Raw genomic sequence first — 19242 nt, 5'->3', positions numbered from 1 at the left:
AAGGGGGAACCAGTGGATGTGATGTATTTGGATTTTCAGAAGGCATTCGATAAGGTGCCACAAGAGGTTATTAAACAAAATTAGGGCTTATTGGATTGGGGATAATATACTAGCATGGATTGAGGTTTGGTTAACAGACAGAAAACAGAGAGTAGGAATAAACGGGTCATTTTCGGATAGGCAGGCTGTAACTAGTGGGGTACCGCAAGGATCAGTGCTTGGGCCTCAGCTATTCACAATCTATATCAATGATTTGGATGAGGGGACTAAATGCAATATATCCAAGTTTGTTGATGATACAAAGCTAGGTGGGAATATAAGTTGTGAGGAGAATGCAAAGAGGCTTCAAGAGGATATAAACAGGCTAAGTGAGTGGGCAAGAACATGGCAAATGGAATATAATGTGGAGAAATGTGAAGTTATCCACTTCTTAGGAAAAATAGAAAAGCAGAGTATTTTTTAAATGGTGAGAGTTTGGGAAATGTTGATGTTCAGAGGGACCTGGGTGTCCTTGTACACAAATCACTGAAAGTTAACATGCAGGTACAGCAAGCAATTAGGAAAGCAAATGGTATGTTGGCCTTTATTACGAGAGGATCTGAGTATAAGAGTAAAGATGTCTTACTGCAATTATATAGGGCCCCGCTGAGACCATACCTGGAGTATTGTGTACAGTTTTGGTCTCCTTACCTAAGGAAAGATACTTACCATAGAGGGAGTGCAACGAAGGTTCACCAGACTGATTCCTGGGATGGGGAGATTGTCCTATGAGGAGAGATTGAGTAGACTAGGCCTATATTCTCTAGAGCTTAGAAGAATGAGAGGTGATCTCATTGAAACATACAAAATTCTTAGAGTTTGACAGGGTAGATGCAGGGAGGATGTTTCCTCTGGCTGAGGAGTCAAGAACCAGGGGTCACAGTCTCAGAATATGGGGTTGGCCATTTAGGACTGAGATGAGGGGAAATTTCTTCACTCAGAGGGTGGTGAATCTTTGGAATTCTCTCCCCCAGAGGGCTGTGGAGGCTGAGTCGTTGAGTATATTCAAGACAGAGATTGATAGATTTTTGGATATTAAGGGAATCAAGGGATGTGGCGATAGTGCAGGAAAGTGGAGATGAAGCAGAAGATCAGCCCTGATCTTATTGAATGGCAGAGCAGGCTCGAGGGTCCGAATGGTCTACTCCTGCTCCTATTTCTTATGTTCTTAAATCAATGACTTAGATGAGGGGACCGAGTGTAATGTATCCAAGTTTGTGGACGATACAAAGCTAGGTGGGAAAGTAAGAGGCTGCAAAGGGATATAGACAGGTTAGTGAGTGGGCAAGAACATGGCAGATGGAACATAATGTGGAGAAATGTGACATAATCCACTTTGGTAGGAAAAATAAAAAAGCAGAATATTTTTAAATGGTGAGAGATTGGGAAATGTTGGTATTCAGAGGGACCTGGGTGTCCTTGTACACAAATCACTAAAAGTTAACATGCAGGTACAGCAACGAATTAGGAAAGCAAATGGTATAACAGCAGAAAATGCTGGAAAAACTCAGCAGGCCAGGCAACATCCATAGAGAGAGAAATAGAGTCAATGTTTTGGGTTGGAACCCTTCTACAGGGTAAAGCAAATGGTATGTTAGCCTTTATTACAAAATGATTAGAGTATAAGAGTAAAGAAGTCTTACTGCAATTGTATAGGACCTTGGTGAGACCACACCTGATTGTCCTATGAGGAGAGATTGAGGAGACTAGGCCTATATTCCCTAGAATTTAGAAGAATGAGAGGTGATCGCATTGAAGCGTATAACATTCTTAAGGGGCTTGAGAGGATAGATGCAGGGAGGTTGTTTCCCCTGACTGTGGAGTTTAGAACTAGGTGTCACAGTCTCAGAATAAGGGGTTGGCCATTTAGGACTGAGATGAGGGGAAATTTCTTCACTCAAAGGGTTGTGAATCTTTGGAATTTACCCCAGAGGGTTGTGGATGCTCAGTCATTGAGTCTGTTCAAGACCAAGATCGATAGATTTTTCGGGTATTAAGGGAATACAGGGATATATGGGATATGTCCGGGAAGGTGGAGTTCAGGCAGGAGATCAGCCATGATCTTATTGAATAGTGGTGCAGGCTCGAGGAGCTGAATGGCCTACTCCTGCTCCTATTTCTTATGCTCTTAGTACAACTGTGTTAATTTACTCATCCATAGTTAGTCAGGGATCTCAAAAGCAAAATACAGCAGATGCTGAAAAACTGAAATAAAAACAGAAAATGCTGGAAACACTCAGCAGGTCAGGCATCAACTGTGGAGAGAGAAAAACAGAGTTAACGTTTCAGGTCGAAGACCATTCATCAGAGATCGCAGCAGGATCATTTGTATTGAGACCTACAAAATCTACAAAAAATACAGTTTTGAGCTGAACTTGAAAGTTGACTTCAATGGTGAATAGTTATGTTAAATGATATCGTTGTCCCCCCCGGCCTTTATTCACTGCACCAACTTGCTCCTTTTTTAAATGTAGCTGACAACAGGTAAACCTTTTTGGGGGAGAATTTGGTTGATTTGCGCCTCCCGTTAGCACCCTAAGAGGGCGCAAAGCAATGAGCACCTGGGTGCGGTGCTGCTAATGCTCCCGCGAAATTCAGCAGGAGGTTAGCAGCGGCGGTAACCGTTAGCACCCCGCGGCACCTCCAGCGATGACGCCATCGGCGTGCGCAGTGCCCCGGTCACGATCTTCGGTAGCGCCCCCTGACTTATCGCCGGACACTATGTCCGACAGAGTCAGGGGGGCCTACCTGCAGCCGGAGCGGCGCAAGTTGAAGGGGAGGTGCCGGGTGGCCATTTTTGCTGCTGGCCACCTGCCCCATTGCCGTCCCCGGCCTCCTGTGCAGCCCCCCCCCATGGGGTGTCGGCTGCACTCCATGAGCTCGGCACGCCTCTTGAGTGCCAGGCTCTTTTGCCGGCACTCCGATCCCTGGTGGCTCAGCTGGGCCCCGGGTCGTGCTGCGCTATGCCCCTCCCCTTTAATAAGGGGAGGAAGGCCTGCGGTGTGACGTGCGCCCTGGCGAAGTTAGCACCCCAAAGGTGGCGCGGCCCAATTTTGCCCCCTTTATGTCCATACAACAATTTATACTGTGAGGTAAAAGGGCCAACATGCTGCAAAAAGAGCATTAGCACTTTGCTTCAGTAGCACCATAATAATACATTTTAATGCCAGATAGACTAATGCCATTACTGCAGTTTGATTTAATGCTCCATTATTCTAACAAAATGTGCTTTTCAGAGCTCTCTGATGTAGAAATTTCAGTTCCCGCTTCAAATACAGTTAGACCATTCATCAATCATTTTGACACAGATCACTGTACAGTCAAGAGAAGGCTCATTACTCATGTAGAAGGCAGCTAACTGAAGTGGCTGGAGGCTCCTGAACACTGATTTTATATGCCCCATTTAGGTACTAATCTGTGCAGTGTGAACAACGGTGGTTGCTCCCAGCTCTGCTTGCCAGCCTCAGAAACCAGAAAAACGTGCATGTGCACTGTGGGATATCAACTGCGCAGTGACAAAATGTCATGTGAGGGTAAGTGTTGTTATCAACTGAGTGAAGCAACAGCACATCTGCACAGAGAAGTATTATCGTTTTATTTTTTTAACCCTGGTTCTAGTTGGAGAAGTTCAGTTACGCTTTTACTTTGTTATGTTGGTAATCAGGAGAGCCATGTCATGCCAGCTTTCCACTGCTGCTATCTCGGTTTATTTATTTTCACCCAGTGCCATTCTCCATTAGGTACCAGACAGAAGTGGAACTGGCATGCATTCCCAAAATCCAAAAAAAGTAGGTGCACGCTGCCACAAGATGAGTTGAGGAGTTTACATTCCCAAGTGCAGCCAATGGTATGGAGAACAGAATGTTTACCACCTCCTGTTTTGTGCCTTCACATAACCCTTGGAAGATGCCTTCACTACTGGTGTGGAGAGGCAGCTTTAAAACGCATAAACACATCACTCGTAAGCTTGCTGTGTGTGTGGCTCTGTGTCGCACCACTAATACAATCAAGGCAACAGAGCAGACTGCTAGATGCAGCTATCAGAGGAATGCACACTCTGTTTACACTGTAATGCCCTCAATTAAGTCTAGCATGAAACCTTTCCTGATGGAAAGAAAGGATGCATTCAGAATGCAGAGTTCAGGCAGCTTACAGAGCATAACAAAAGATTGATAATAGCAGAAGCTGAGTTGGTTTTGCTCTCCAGGAGGAAGTGAAAATATGATATTAACTTCAACAGAAATCCATTTCTAAACTGACATGTTTCTATTTAAAATAGTCAACTTGCTTTATCGTGGTGTGTTGCAGAAAAACATTTTACATTCTGTACCTTAACTTGAAGCATGCTCCAAAGATAATGGGAATTTAGTTTGTTCCTGGCCCATTTTGCACAGATATTTTTTATTCCTTTTATTTGGTCTGGTAGTTGTTATTGCAAATGTAAATGTTTGAAGCTAATTGCCTGGTCCACCACTGGTGACACTTGAAAATACTCTTTAGATAGCTATGTAAAGTTTTGTATAGTTAACTAACAAGATTTTCAGACTATACTCCTTCAGTTCAAATAAGGCCATTGAAGTTAATCATTAAAATTCCCAATAAAAAGTATCCATGTTTTTAATCGTTGATAAGATATAACTATAATCAAAATAAGTTTTAATTTTGATAATCAAAGGCATACATTTCATAAAAAAACAAAAGAAATGCTTTTTGTGAGGCCAGTTTCAGTTTATGTACAGCAAAATCATACTTAATAGTGAACTTATGTCACTGCGGTAGGTTTTCAACTTTTCACTTGTGCGTAAAACTGGTGTTGCAGATCAGCCGGCTGTATTAGACATGGTCTGATTTTTACTTCCATTGAAATAATTATTCAGTTACTGCTCTTAGTCCGATAGAACTACTGCTTTAAACCTACAGTAATGATTGTGGAAAATGAAGCACATTGCATCACACATCAAATATTGATTGGGGAAAAAGTGAAAGAACATTGCTAATCAATACTGCTTTGAACTGTTTCAGCTCTAATGTAGTTTGGCATCAGCCGAGGACTGGTCAGAAATGGCTAGTTTTACACCAGCTTTGAAAGCAGTATTGACAAATTATTCACTGTGAAATCAATAGCTAATTGGATCTAGCTTTCTCATTTATGTATTTTCTAAGAGAATAACATGGGGAATATTATTTATTTATCAGGTTTTGGATCTTTCCTGATGTATTCTGTTCATGAAGAAATCAGAGGAATACCACTTGAGCCCAATGATAAATCAGATGCCTTGCTGCCAATATCTGGGACATCACTTACTGTAGGAATAGACTTCCATGCAGGTTTGTATGTTTTTCCCTTTTTGTCAGTATATGAAGGGTTAATGAATTCCTATTCACTGGAGCTAGATTCAGATGACAAATTCAGATTTTATCAATGACCTTTGGCCATATTAAGCCACAGGTTGAACTATCCGCTATCTCTAAGCAGCAATCATTTTTAACTAATTGTTTGCTGGCATGAAGATTTTTAAGGAATATTTTGGCTTGGCTTTTGTTTCATTTTCTTTTCTTATTGAAGGACTCTTCTATTTCAACAATCAGATGTAACTCAAAATCGAATTGAGAAGAGCTGGCTAGAGCAAATACTTGTTTGACTGCCGCATGAGACAGAGTTGTTAATAAATAGCCGTTTGACTGATGTATTGACTGAGAAGTGCCACTAACGCTATTATTCATTGGGTTATTCTTTTTCCTTGTATGAACATGGGGTCAAAATCCTTGACTGAACTTAATGTAAGTTAAAGAAGTGCACTTATATCTTAAAAATATTGCTTCTCACCTTGAGTACACAGCAGTTCTGACATTCGGATAAGTGTTTGTCCTGTTATTTTGACCTGCCTCTATATTACATTTCTACTTATCTCAAGATTGTCAATGAAAACATAACCAATATTGGCCATGAAAAGCATCAGCCAGCATTTACTGCACAGTAACATGAGAAACACAGTAACTAACCTATACACCAGGACTGCCAGAATGAGTAGGTAGTCAAAAGATGCCACACAAACAAATATGTCTCAGTAAACAATATGACAGGCAATTGACACAAAAAAGAAACAAAAGACTTGCATTTATACAGCGCCTTCCATGACCACCGGACATCCCAAAGCGCGTTACAGCCAATGAAGTATAGTCACTGTTGTAATGTAGGAAATGCGGCAGCCAATTTGCGCACATCAAACTCCTACAAACAGCAGTGGTGATAATGACTAGATAATCTGTTTTAGTGATGTTGATTGAGGAATAAATATTGGCCAGGAATAGTGCCATGGGATCTTCTACATCCACCTGAGAGAATTAGACGGGCCTCAGTTTAGCTTCCCATCTGAAAGACGGCACTTCCAACAGTGCAGCTCTCCCTCAGTAACATAGAAACATAGAAACATAGAAGATAGGAGCAGGAGTAGGCCATTCGGCCCTTCGAGCCTGCTCCGCCATTCAATGAGATCATGGCTGATCATCCAAATTCAGTACCCTGTTCCTGCCTTCTCTCCATATCGCTTGATCCCTTTAGCCTTAAGAAGTATATCCAACTCCTTCTTGAATATATTTCATGAATTGGCCTCTACTGCCTTCTTTGGCAGAGAATTCCACAAGCTTTTATTACTCATGAAGGTTTGAACATTTTTAAGTATAAATGTCTTGGGGGGGCAGAGAATTCCACAGGTTCACCACTCTCTGGGTGAAGAAATTCCTCCTCCTCTCAGTCCTAAATGGCTTACCCCTTATCCTTAGACTAGGACCCCTGGTTCTGGACTCCCCGGCCATCAGAAACATCCTTCCTGCATCTAGTCTGTCCAGGCCTGACAGAATTTTATAGGTTTCGATGAGATCCCCTCTCAATCTTCTAAACTCCAGTGAGTATAATCCCAATCGACACAATCTCTCCTCATACGTCATTCCTGCCATCCCAGGTATCAGCCTGGTGAATCTTCGCTGCACTCCTTCCATGGCAAGAACGTCCTTCCTCAGATAAGGTGACCAAAACTGTACACAATACTCAAGGTGCGGTCTCACCAAGGCCCTGTACAACTGTAGCAAGACATCCTTGTTCCTGTACTCGAACCCTCTTGCTAAGAAGGCCAACATACCATTTGCCTTCTTAACCGCCTGCTGCACCTGCATGCTTACCTTCAGCGACTGGTGCACAAGAACACCCAGGTCTCTTTGCACTTCCCCTTCTCCCAATCTATTGCCATTCAAATAATAGTCTGCCTTCCTGTTTTTGCCACCAAAGTGGATAACCTCACATTTATCCACATTATAGTGCATTTGCCATGTTTCTGCCCAATCACCCAACCTGTCCAAATCATACTGGAGTTTCACGACATCCTCCTCACAGCATACCCTCCCACCCAGCTTTATGTCGCCTGCAAATTTGGAGATATTACATCCAATTCCCTCGTCCAGATCATTAATATATATTGTGAACAGCTGGGATCCTAGGACCGATCCTTGCGGTACCTCACTGCCTGCCACTCGGAAAATGACCGGTTTATTCCAACTCTTTGCTTTCTGTCCGCCAACCAACTCTCTATCCAAGTCAATACCTTGCCCCCAATCCCATGTGCCTTAACTTTACACGCTAATCTCTTATGTGGGACACTGTTTTCCAAGTGCTCTGCTATTACATCTTTTATAATGGACTCTAGCATTTTCCCCACTACCGATGTCAGGCTTACCGGTCTGTAATTCCCTGCTTTTTCTCTTCCACCTTTTTTGAATAGTGGGGTAACTTTAGCTACCCTCCAATCCATGGGTACTGTTCCAGATTCCATCGAATGTTGGAAGATGATCAGCAATGTATCTACTATTTCTAGGGCCACTTCCTTAAATACCCTAGGATGTAGATTATCAGGCCCTGGGGATTTATCGGCCTTCAATCCCATCAATTTCCCTAACACCATTTCCCTACAAATACTGATTTCTTTCAGTTCCTCCCTTTCATCAGACCCGATGTTCCCCGACATCTCTGGGGGGTTATTTGTGTCCTCCAATGACTGAGCATCTACAGCACTTTGGGGCAGAGAATTCCAAAGATTCACAAGCCTCTGAGTGAAGAAATTCCTCCTCATCTCAGTCTTAATTGGCCAGCCCCTTATCCTGAGACTATGCCCCCTAATTCTAGACACTCCAGCCAGGGGCAACAACCTCTCAGCATTTATCCTGTCAATCCCCTTCAGAATCTTATTTGTTTCAATGAGATCACCTCTCATTCTTCTAAACTCCAGGTAATCACATGATACAATGATAACAGGGCTGTTGGGATATTGAAGCTGTCAATGAATTTATTCACTGGGGATACCTCTTCATGCTATGCCATTTTTACACATCAAAGATTCAACTGGAGTCATTCATGAATAAATCAATATGAGATACCTCTGATGCCATTCCTGTCTTATAATATAATACTTTGTGATTTAAGACCATTTTCCACATGGAATTACATAGATAGTCACTCTTTTTCTATTCATAATAGTTGCACATTCTCACAATACCCCTTGAGTAAACATGGAGGAAAGACAAAGGGGGAGAAATTGAGCCACGCCCCCTTTGGGGCACTAACGTCGCCGGGGAGCTACTCTTAGCGCCCCGAAAAAATTAGCGCCCCCACGGCTGAAATTCATCGGAAGCGCCCCAAGAGGGAAATGGGCGTTACTGGAAGTGCCCCGCCTCCCTCTTGGGGCGCTGCGAGGTAATATCGCGATGGCGCTGCGGCACGTTGCACCGCGGTACTGCAGGCCTTCCTCCCCTTCTTAAAGGGGTGGGGCCTTGCGCAACACGACCCAGGCCCAGCTGGGCCACCAGGGATCGGAGTGCTGGCAAAAGAGCCTGGCACTCCAGAGAAGTGCCGGGCTCACGGAGTGCAGCCAGCACTTCGTGGGTGGGGGGTGGGGTGGCTGCTGAGGAGGCCGGGGACGGCAGCAGGGGCAGGTGCTGGCAGGCGATCGGCAACAAAAATGGCCGCCTGGCACCTTGCCTTTAATTAGCACCGCCCCGGCCGCAGGTAGGCCCCCCTGACCCCGTCGGACATAGCGTCCGGTGGCAAGTCAGGGGGCGCTACCGAAAATCGCGGCCGGGGCGCTGCGCACTGCAATGATGTCATCGCTGGTGGTGCAGCGCCGCGGGGCGCTAACGGTTACCACCGCCGCAAACCTCCCGCTGAATTTCGTGGGAGGTGTTGGCGGCGCCGCACCCAGGTGCTAGATGCTTTGCGCCCCATTAGCGCCCTCTTAGCGCAAAGCAACCAAATTTCCCCCCCCCCCCCAAGACATTTATACTTAAAAATGTTCAAACCTTCATGAGTAATAAAAGCTTGTGGAATTCTCTGCCAAAGAAGGCAGTAGAGGCCAATTCATGAAATATATTCAAGAAGGAGTTGGATATATTTCTTAAGGCTAAAGGGATCAAGCGATATGGAGAGAAGGCAGGAACAGGGTACTGAATTTGGATGATCAGCCATGATCTCATTGATACTCCTGCTCCTATCTTCCATGTTTCTATAAGCTTAGCAGAGATTTTAATTGTTGTGACTTGACTGAATTTTCTTTCTCTGTAACTGCATGAAAGAACATTTAGTATGTTAAGCACAAAGTTTGAACATGATGAAGGATATAAGTCGATTCCAGAGGCCATTTTGAATCTGTAACTGGAATAAATTAACCTTTTGCCATTTAGTTAGCAGAAGAGCCTTTGTAGTTTGGATAATCGTGAATGTGAATCCTGATTAGGAAAACAAAAATTGAACACAGACCCCCTTATTTATTTTTTTGAAGTTCTGGTTTAAGAGTAGGTGTCTAGAGCACAAAACTTTTCTATCTAGCATTTGAATACATAAATCCAGTTCATCATGTCTGTAATCAATACATTATAAATTATATCTGGCTCAGTGCACTGCAGGAGAAGTTTAACTACAGTTTTAAAGCATTTCAGATGAGGTTTAAATTGTCTTATTGGATTAGCCATAGCTGGACTGCTTCAAAGCTCCTGTGAAATTCTTTCGTTGGTGACAAACTGGGTGCACGTGTCTTTTACAAATTCTCCTTATTTAATGAAACGTAATGGTGCAAGTCCTATGCGATGTAGACTTCTAACTAGTGCAACAGATCTTGCACTTGAAGAGAGAAGCCTTGGGGAAATGTCTTTACATGGTGGCTGTTGGAGTATGACATGCTTTTCCACAGGGATTGGTTGAGGCAGAGACCTTTAGGAAAGCAGACCTTTTAAAGGATTGTGGATAAATATTTGAAGCAGTATGGGGCATAGTTTAGGGTTGCTCTAGCTAAGAGCCAATGCAGATACAATGGACTGAATGGACCCTTTTGAGTTGCAAACTTCTGTGATGAAAATTATAACCCACCCCGCCCGGCCAGAACAGGGTGGGGGCCATTAAAAAGGAGCGTTCAGCCTTACAATCCTGCTGGACTCCCACTTACCACCATTTAAACTGCATTTATGTGGCTGAGGCACCTGCTGGACACAGACATAGATTTATGCAAATATGAGGTCAATGGGACCCGATTGCATTTTAACCCAGGCCCGAGAAGGTAAGCTGTTGTCAGGAGGATGAAGAAACCTTCAAAGGTAAGTGGAAATCTTTCCACAAGGAAATTCCCAACCTCCCTTGCCCTGGACTTCCTTCCCCTTCCATCCCATGGGTCCTCCCTCTCCCACCAATCACCTGTCTGCTGCAAGTCTTTAGTGCCAGATGACGCCCTGCGGCTGCTCAAACTGTTACTTCCTCCGACCGACCATCTGCCACTTTCTTCCCATTCCGAAGATGAGGCCCTTGTTTTCAGACAAACAAGCAGATTACTTTTTGAAAGCATTTTTCCTCTTTACAGATGGTTAATATTTCTGGCTGGAAAATTGCTGAAACGTTTTCAAGCGTATATTTAATATGTTCAAGGTTCAGTTCAGGATAAAGAGGGAATAGGACTTAATCACACCCTCTACTAATGCAGTTTTCAACCCTCACAGCGGAACAGGCTTACATGCAACCATCTTGCACACCTTTGAAAAGAATCTTTTTTGAAGATGTCTAATAAAGCAGCAATTTTTAATGATATTTTCAGTAGCTGAATCAAAAAAGCACGATTACAGATTTTCTAGCGACGATAACTGGTGGTGGGCAATGGGGTGACAAATGCAGAAAATTAAGTAGAGATCCATATATCCCGATCTGCACCACTTGTGCATTGTGCACAGTCTTGCAGTTGGCCTGTTCATCCCAAACCAGGCAAAAGTGTCACTTAAGTATTATCATACATTTACAGCAAGGTCCAATTATCTATTCATATAGGAGCAAATTGAGCTGAGTTCTCTTTTCGTCCATCTGAAGCGGGTCTAAGGGAAGCTCCATGTGCAGTAAAGCTCAATGGAGCAGAGGCATTTTAGTCATGTATTTTATTTTCAAGATTTACAGTGGATCTTTAGAGTTGGTCTTGTAATATTTTGGGGCATTTTTCTGGAACAACATTTTCAAAAAAAATTAGATTATTTTTGTCATGAAACTATATGGAACCTGAAATAGCCAAATTGTTTTTGCTAATTCACTGGGAAATCAAGCATTTGCAAGACATCAGCAAAAAAGGAAGCGCTCAAAAAAGAGGGAATGTGAAAAAAGGATAGTATTCAATATAAACTTTCAAGGGAACCAAGGCAGAGATAAGGAGGGCTAAATTGGATTGCACCTGAAAACGGGCGCAGGGTTCGCGATGCGCAATTACCCCGCTCCTATTCAATGCAATAAAGGCAGCATGGCATCTTCGTACTGTAGGAAGAGAGACGTCCTGGCGCAGCAGGCTCGAGGAGCCAAATGGCATACTCCTGCTCCTATTTCTTATGTTCTTATGTTCTTACTCATAGGGGGAGAAATTCGGTGGGCTGCGCCACCAGTTAGCGCCTAAAGAGGGCACTCAGTGGCTTTAGCGCCACTGGCCACGCCTCCCGCGATATTTAGCTGGGGCGCCAATGGCGGCGTTAGCCTGTTGCGCTGCGCCACCACCGATGATGTCATCGGTGTGCGCAGCACCCTGCTACCACCCTGATCGCGATATTTGGCAGCGACCACCTCTGTCACGCCGCTCGCTAATCACGCCCGGTTCACGGGGCCTACCTGTGGCGGCAGTGGCGCAAATTAAGGTGGAGGTGCGGGGCGGCCGTTTTTTTCGGTGGCCGCCTGCCAGCACCTCAATCCCCAGCCTCCTGTTCTCCCCCCGTGGCATTGCCGGCTGTTTTCCGAGAGCCCGGCACTTCTCCTCGGTGCCGGGATCTTTTGCCGGCACTCGCGATCGCACATCGCACTGGTGCAGGCCCCTCCCCCTTAAGAATGGGAGGAAGGCCTGCAGTACCGCAGCGCGCCGTGCCGCAGCGTGTGGCGCTGCGGCATGTTGCGCTGCGATATTCAATTTCAGCGGCCTAAGAGGGACGCGGAGCCCCTCGAGCCTCGCCCCGTGCCCCTCTTGGGGTGCTCAAGCTGAATTTCCGGCGATCGCTGCTGCTCCGATCGCAGCGCAAAATCTGGCGCCCAGGCGAGCTTGGCGCCCCGTTTGCGGCTCCACCCAATTTCTCCCCCATAGAGTCATAGAGTTATACAGCACAGAAAGAGGCCCTTCGGCCCATCGTGTCTGCACCAGCCATCAAGCCCTGTCTATTCTAATCCCATTTTCCAGCACTTGGTCCGTAGCCTTGTATGCTATGGCATTTCAAGTGCTCATCTAAATGCTTCTTGAATGTTGTGAGGGTTCCTGCCTCTACCACCCTTTCAGGCAGTGAGTTCCAGATTCCAACCACCCTCTGGGTGAAAAAGTTTTTCCTCAAATCCCATCTAAACCTCCTGCCCCTTGCCTTGAAACTATGCCCTCTGGTTATTGACCCCTCTACTAAGGGGAAAAGTTCCTTTCTATCTACCCTATCTATGCCCCTCATAATTTTGTACACCTCAATCAGGTCCCCCCCCCTCAGCCTTCTCTGCTCTAAGTAAAACAACCCCAGCCTGTCCAGTCTCTCTTCATAGCTGAAGCGCCCAAGCCCAGGTAACATCCTGGTGAATCTCCTCTGCACCACATCCTTCCTATAGTGTGGCGACCAGAACTGCACACAGTATTCCAGCTGTGGTCTAACTAGCGTTTTATACAGCTCCATCATAATCTCCCTGCTGTTATATTCTATGCCTTGGCTAATGAAGGCACGTATCTCAAATGCCTTTTTAACCACTTTATCTACCTGTCCTGCTGCCTTCAGGGATTTATGTACATGCACACCAAGGTCCCTCTGATCCCCTGTCATTCCTAGGGTCCTACCATTCATTGTTTATTCCCTTGCCTTGTTAGTCCTCCCAAAATGCATCACCTCACACTTTTCAGGGTTAAATTCAATTTGCCACTGTTCTGCTCATCTAAGCAACCCGTCTATATCGTCCTGTAGCCTGAGGCTTCCCTCCTCGCTATTTACCACGCCACCAATTTTCGTGTCATCTGCGAACTTACTGATCATACCTCCTACATTCATATCTAAATCATGAATGTACACTACAAACAGCAAAGGACCCAGCACCGATCCCTGCGGTCCACCACTGGACACAGGCTTTCAGCCACAAAAACAACCTTCGACCATCACCCTGTGCCTCCTGCCACTAAGCCAATTTTGGATCCAGTGTGCCAAATTGCCCTGGATCCCATGGGCTCTTACCTTCTTGACCAGTCTCCCATGTGGGACTTTGTCAAAAGCCTTACTGAAGTCCATGTAGACTACATCAACTGCACTACCCTCATCCACACACCTGGTCACCCCCTCGAAAAAGTGAATCAAATTGGTCAGACATGATCTCCCCCTGACAAAGCCGTGCTGACTATCCTTGATTAATCCTTGCCTCTCCAAGTGGAGACTAATTCTGTCCCTCAGAATTTTTTCCAATAATTTCCCTACCACTGATGTTAGGCTCACCGGCCTGTGATTCCCTGGTTTATCCCTACTACATTTCTTGAACAATGGCACTACGTTAGCTGTTCTCCAGTCCTCTGGCACCTCCCCTGTGGCCAGAGGAGTTCTGAAAATGTGTGTCAGAGCCCCTGCAATCTCTTCCCTTGCCTCACACAGCAGCCTGGGATACATCTCATCAGGGCCTGGGGATTTATCCAATTTTATGCCCGCTAAAACCGTTAGTACCTCCTCCCTCTCAATACTAATTTGTTCAAGTATATCACAATCCCCCTGCCTGATTTCTATGCCTACATCGTCCTTCTCCATATTAATCACAGATGCAAAATATTCATTTAAATCCTCACCTACATCTTCCGGCTCTACACACAAGTTGCCACTTTGGTCCCTAATGGGCCCTACTCTTTCCTTGGTTGTCCTCTTGCCCTTAATATACTTATAAAACACCTTGGGATTTTCCTTTATTTTGCCCGCCAGTGTTTTTTCATGCCCCCTCTTCGCTCTCCTAATTTCTTTTTTTAAGTACCCCCCTGCACTTTCTCTACTCCTCTAGGGCTTCCACTGTTTTTAGTCCTTTGTATCTGCCAAAGTCCTCCCTTTTTTTCCTAATCCATTCTTGTATATCCCTTGACATCCAGGGTTCCCTGGGCTTGTTGGTCCCACCCTTGACTTTTACGGGAACATGGCGTTGTACCCTTTCTATTTCCTTTCTGAAAGACTCCCACTGCTCTGAAGTGGATTTTCCTACAAGTAGCTGATCCCAGTCCACTTTGGCCAGATCCTGCCTTATCATATTAAAATCGGCCTTCCCCCAATTTAGAACCTTTATTTCTGGTCCATCTTTGTCCTTTTCCATGACTATCTTAAATCTCACCGAATTATGTCACCAAAATGCTCTCCAACTGACACTTCTACCATTTGCCAGGCTACATTCCCTAGATTTAGGTCCAGTACCACCCCTCTCTTGTAGGACTTTCTACATGCTGGCTCAAAAAGCTCTCCTGGATGCACTTTAAGAATTCCGCACCCTCTAAGCCTTTCACACTCTGACTATCCCAGTTAATATTGGGGAAGTTGAAATCCCCTACTATTATTACCCTATTATTTCTACACTTCTCAGATTTGCCTACATATCTGTTCCTCTATCTCCCCCTGACTGTTTGGGGGGCCTATAGTACACTCCCAGCAAAGTGCTTGCCCCCTTTTTGTTTTTAAGTTCTACCCATATGGCTTCATTAGAGGAACCTGCTAAGATATCATCCCTCCTTACAGCAGTAATTGACTCCTTGATTAATATTGTGACACCCCCTCCTCTTTTACACCCCCCTCTGTCTTGCCTGAAAATTCTATACCCCGGAATATTGAGCTGCCAGTCCTGCCCCTCCCTCAACCATGCCTCTGTGATAGCAATAATATCATACTCCCATGTGTTCATCAACACCTTCAATTCATCTGCCTTACTCGCAGGACTCCTTGCATTAAAATAAATGCCATCCAGCCTTGCCATACTCCCTTGTGCCATTACATATTTGCTCTGCCTTCCAGGCTGACTTGTTTTTTCCTCTATATTTGGCTGTGCATCACCCCCTACTATAGCTCCACTCTGTATCCCATCCTCCTGCCAAGTTAGTTTAACCCCCCCCTCCACCCCCCAACAGTACTAGCAAACCTCCCTGCAAGGATGTTGGTCCCGTTCCGGTTCAGGTGCAACCCGTCCGACTTGTACAGGTCCCACCTTCCCCAGAAGCAGACCCAGTGATCCAGGAAACTAAAGCCCTCCCTCCTGCACCAACTCTTTAGCCACGCATTCATCTGCTCTATCCTCCTACTCCTATACTCACTAGCATGTGGCACTGGGAGTAATCCAGAGATTACAACCTTTGAGGTCCTACTTTTTAATCTGTTACCTAGCTCCCTAAATTCTTGTTGCAGGACCTCATCCCTCTTTCTACCCATGTCGTTGGTACCAATGTGAACCATGACCTCTGACTGTTCGCCCTCCCCCTTCAGAATGCCCTGCAGCCACTCATTACCATGATTTCTGCATGCAGCCAGCACTCCCCACACTGTTCATTGGCTGCACGCATCAGCAGTGAGCCCAAAATCGTTACTTGCTAGCACTACTTAAAGCTAGCCAGCACTGCTTAAAGCTAGCCTGCACCTCTTAAAGGGGAGGTGCATCATGGTTGGAGTCCTTCGTGAGCTGAATCTGACCTGGGAAAGAGAGAAGAATGGCTGAATATGGGAGAGAGCGGGCACCCAGGTTTTCTGTCACTGCACTGGAGGTCTTGGTGGAGGAGGTGGAAAGGAGGAGAGATGTCCTGCATCCGCAGGGGGGCAGGAGGCCCTCCAGACACATGTTGAAAAGGCAGTGGGAGCAGATAGCCATGGAGGTCAATGCCAGGAATGCAGCCTCAAGGACCTGGACACAGTGCCACAAGATGTTTAATGACCTTACATGAGCGGTGAAGGTCAGTAAATGCATCTTCAAATGCTGTATCCTACCAACTGTAAAACTCGCATGGAACTGGTGGACAATTCCATCAACACACTTGTGGACCCAACAATAATGTTGCGTCTGATGGTCAATGTCTCAGCTTCCCTTGCAGCACAAGCAGTTTCCACTTAACGCCTGAGTGCTGCAGTGGATATTCAGACTGAAGTCATCTAAGGTCAACTTGCTGCCACGCAAGCTCAGACTGTTGCCATCATGGCTGTGAATACCAGTGGTCAAAGCGGCTTGCAGGGTATCACAGCAGTCCAGCAATCTGTCCTCCAATAGAATACTAGATTGCTCAGGCGCCACCCCGTGGGAGTGGCAGTAGCTCCATGGAACACGAGCCTGCTGTCCTCTCTCAGGATGATATCATTTTTACTCCCACCACTGCCACTCCATCAGTGCCCTTGCTGTTACCTGTCAGCCAGCCAGCCCAGACTGCTGCTGCCCATACCGATATGGTGCAGTCTGAAGCTAGGCCTTCTAGGCCCAGAGCTGCTCGAGGTCATACTCCATTGCAAGTCAGCAGCCTTGAGTCACTGAGTTAGTACTGCATAGGAGCACTAGGACGGGCAAAGGCACATGGAAGACAGGCACTATGGGAACACACCAGATTGATTAGTTTAAGTTTGTATGCAATATGGTATGATTTCATTCAATTACATTTGGTTTGGAATGTTTATTTTGTGTTGGCTTTTATTTTTATATTGTGGCAGAAGAAAGGTAAGGAGTGTGGAACTGTTGATGAATTGGGAATTGAGGTTGAGGTTCCTGGTATCACACTTGAATTAGTTCTTAACATACAGCCCGGGCAGAAAGGGGCTGTCAAGGTTGCCGCCTTCCTTCCTCTTCCACCTCCTCCTCTTCCACGTCCTCCTCTTCCTCCTCCTCCACCTGATCCTCGTGCTCCTGCTCCTCAGCTTCTGCCTGATAGGTAGTGGCAATGGCTGTCCCCTTGTGATGGCAAGGTTGTGGAGCATGCAGCACCTCATCACGAATCTTGAAACCTGCTCAGCCGAATACTGCAGGGCTCCTCCAGAGTGGTCCAGGCAGTGGAATCATTGCTTCAGCATGCCAATGGTCTGCTCTATCACATTTCTTGTGGCAGCAGAGTTCCCATTGTTTGCATGCTGCGCACGTGTGCGTGGGCTGTGAACTGGAGTCATGAGCCAAATCATCAGTGGATAGCCCTTGTTGCCCAGACCACCCTTTGTATTGCCGTGGTCGGTGAAATACAGCTGGCACAGCAGATTGCCGTAGAATAAAGGCATCATGACTGCTGCCAGGATACCGGGCATTGACCTGCATGTTGCGTTGCCTTTGGTCCAACACCAGCAGCACATTGAGGGCGTGACATCCCTTTCGGTTCCGGAATATGGCAGAGTTGACATGCGGCACACGCGTGCAGTCAATGGCACCCTGCACCATGGGTGTGAACCTTGCAAAACGTCATGCTCCCTTCACCTGCTTGTCTCTGGCAAGAGGGAATGAAATGAAGTTATCCCTCTTTGAACAGAGAGCCTCGGTGACCTCTCGGAGGATTGCAAACTGCGAGATGTTGCTAATATTTCCAGCACCAGCCTGGGAGGACTCATTTGCGTTAAGTTCATAGCCACAGTCACCTTCACAGCCACTGGCACTTGTCCTGCCCTGAGGTTGGAGTTGTGTCTGCAGCATTTTGCATATTTCAGTGAGGATCTCCTTAATGAAGTGCAGACATCTCAAACATTGGTCATCGCTGAGGTTCAGGTAGGAGAATTGCTCCTGGAACACCCTTGTGCAGATATGACCTCCCGCTGAGAGCTCTCCTCCCTCTCTTCCTCCTCCCTCATCAAGCTCTGCGTGGCCTCTGCTCATTCTCCCAGTCATGCTCTATTCCAAGCGGAAGGCCTACTAGTGCACCCATGTCTGGGAGCAATTGGTTTGTGCAGAAGCCTTGAAATCAGCAAAAAGCACTTCAGCACCTGCCACACCACTCCCTGTAGACTTTTGAAACAACTATGGAAAGCTCCAAAAACATGTGGAATTGTAGCAACAGCCAAAATAATTCAACCAGCAACTAACCTGTAAGTAGTTGATGATCTCTTTAAATAAGCGCTGGTGGCGGGGGGGGGAGGGTCTTTAATGCGTGTTCAGTGTGGGCGCCTAAGAGAAGGCGTCAGCTGCAGCATGGAGCTCCAAAAAGGCAGTGCTGGCTCAAATCAGCATTGCTCTACATACTTCTGGTGGTGCGCTTTGCGTCAGAAGTGTCCACGTGTGCTGTGGAGCCATTTTGGATTCCTAACGGCACTCATAACGCTCAAATAACGGGTGGTACTGAGCCCAAGACATCAATGTGAAAGCTACAGAGCCCTGTGATAGTTTGCAATTTAAAATTAATGATAGACGTTGGTTTTAATATAGCATTTCATTGTTGAAGCAGTACAACATGGAAGAAGGTATGTTAGGGAACTCTGCAGGCTCCCTAGCAAGCGCCTGCCATTATGCCACCAATCTTATCTGCAGGCTCTGGCACATCTATCTGGCAACGACTTTGGGGATCTGGAGGCTCCAGATCAGCAGGGAGCCAATTGAATAGATGCAACATCTGCTGCAAGGATATTTACAGCCAACCTTAACCATAGGGATAGCACCGCTAGTGGCAGTCAAGATAACCTCTGCCATCAACCTTTCCACTCCATCTACTTACAAGCTAGCATTGGGATCAATAATAGTAT

At 45.8% G+C, this 19242-nt stretch overlaps 1 protein-coding gene across 1 annotated transcript in view; it reads left to right on the top strand.

Moving 5' to 3' along the window:
• The window catches only part of LOC147120556 (low-density lipoprotein receptor-related protein 1-like), a 2135446-nt gene that overhangs the window by 1555686 nt on the left and 560518 nt on the right, over nucleotides 1-19242 (top strand). The window contains exons 34-35 of the mRNA XM_085986655.1: nucleotides 3447-3572; nucleotides 5236-5367. Of these exons, the coding sequence (XP_085842781.1) occupies nucleotides 3447-3572; nucleotides 5236-5367 (258 nt within the window). The remainder of the gene's footprint in view (nucleotides 1-3446; nucleotides 3573-5235; nucleotides 5368-19242) is intronic.

Source organism: Somniosus microcephalus, chromosome 4, assembly GCF_052327205.1.
Source record: "Somniosus microcephalus isolate GS21.2 chromosome 4, FLI_Smic_1.0, whole genome shotgun sequence".
NCBI classification, from domain to species: Eukaryota; Metazoa; Chordata; class Chondrichthyes; order Squaliformes; family Somniosidae; genus Somniosus; species Somniosus microcephalus.
This window is presented reverse-complemented; position numbering and strand designations above follow the sequence as displayed.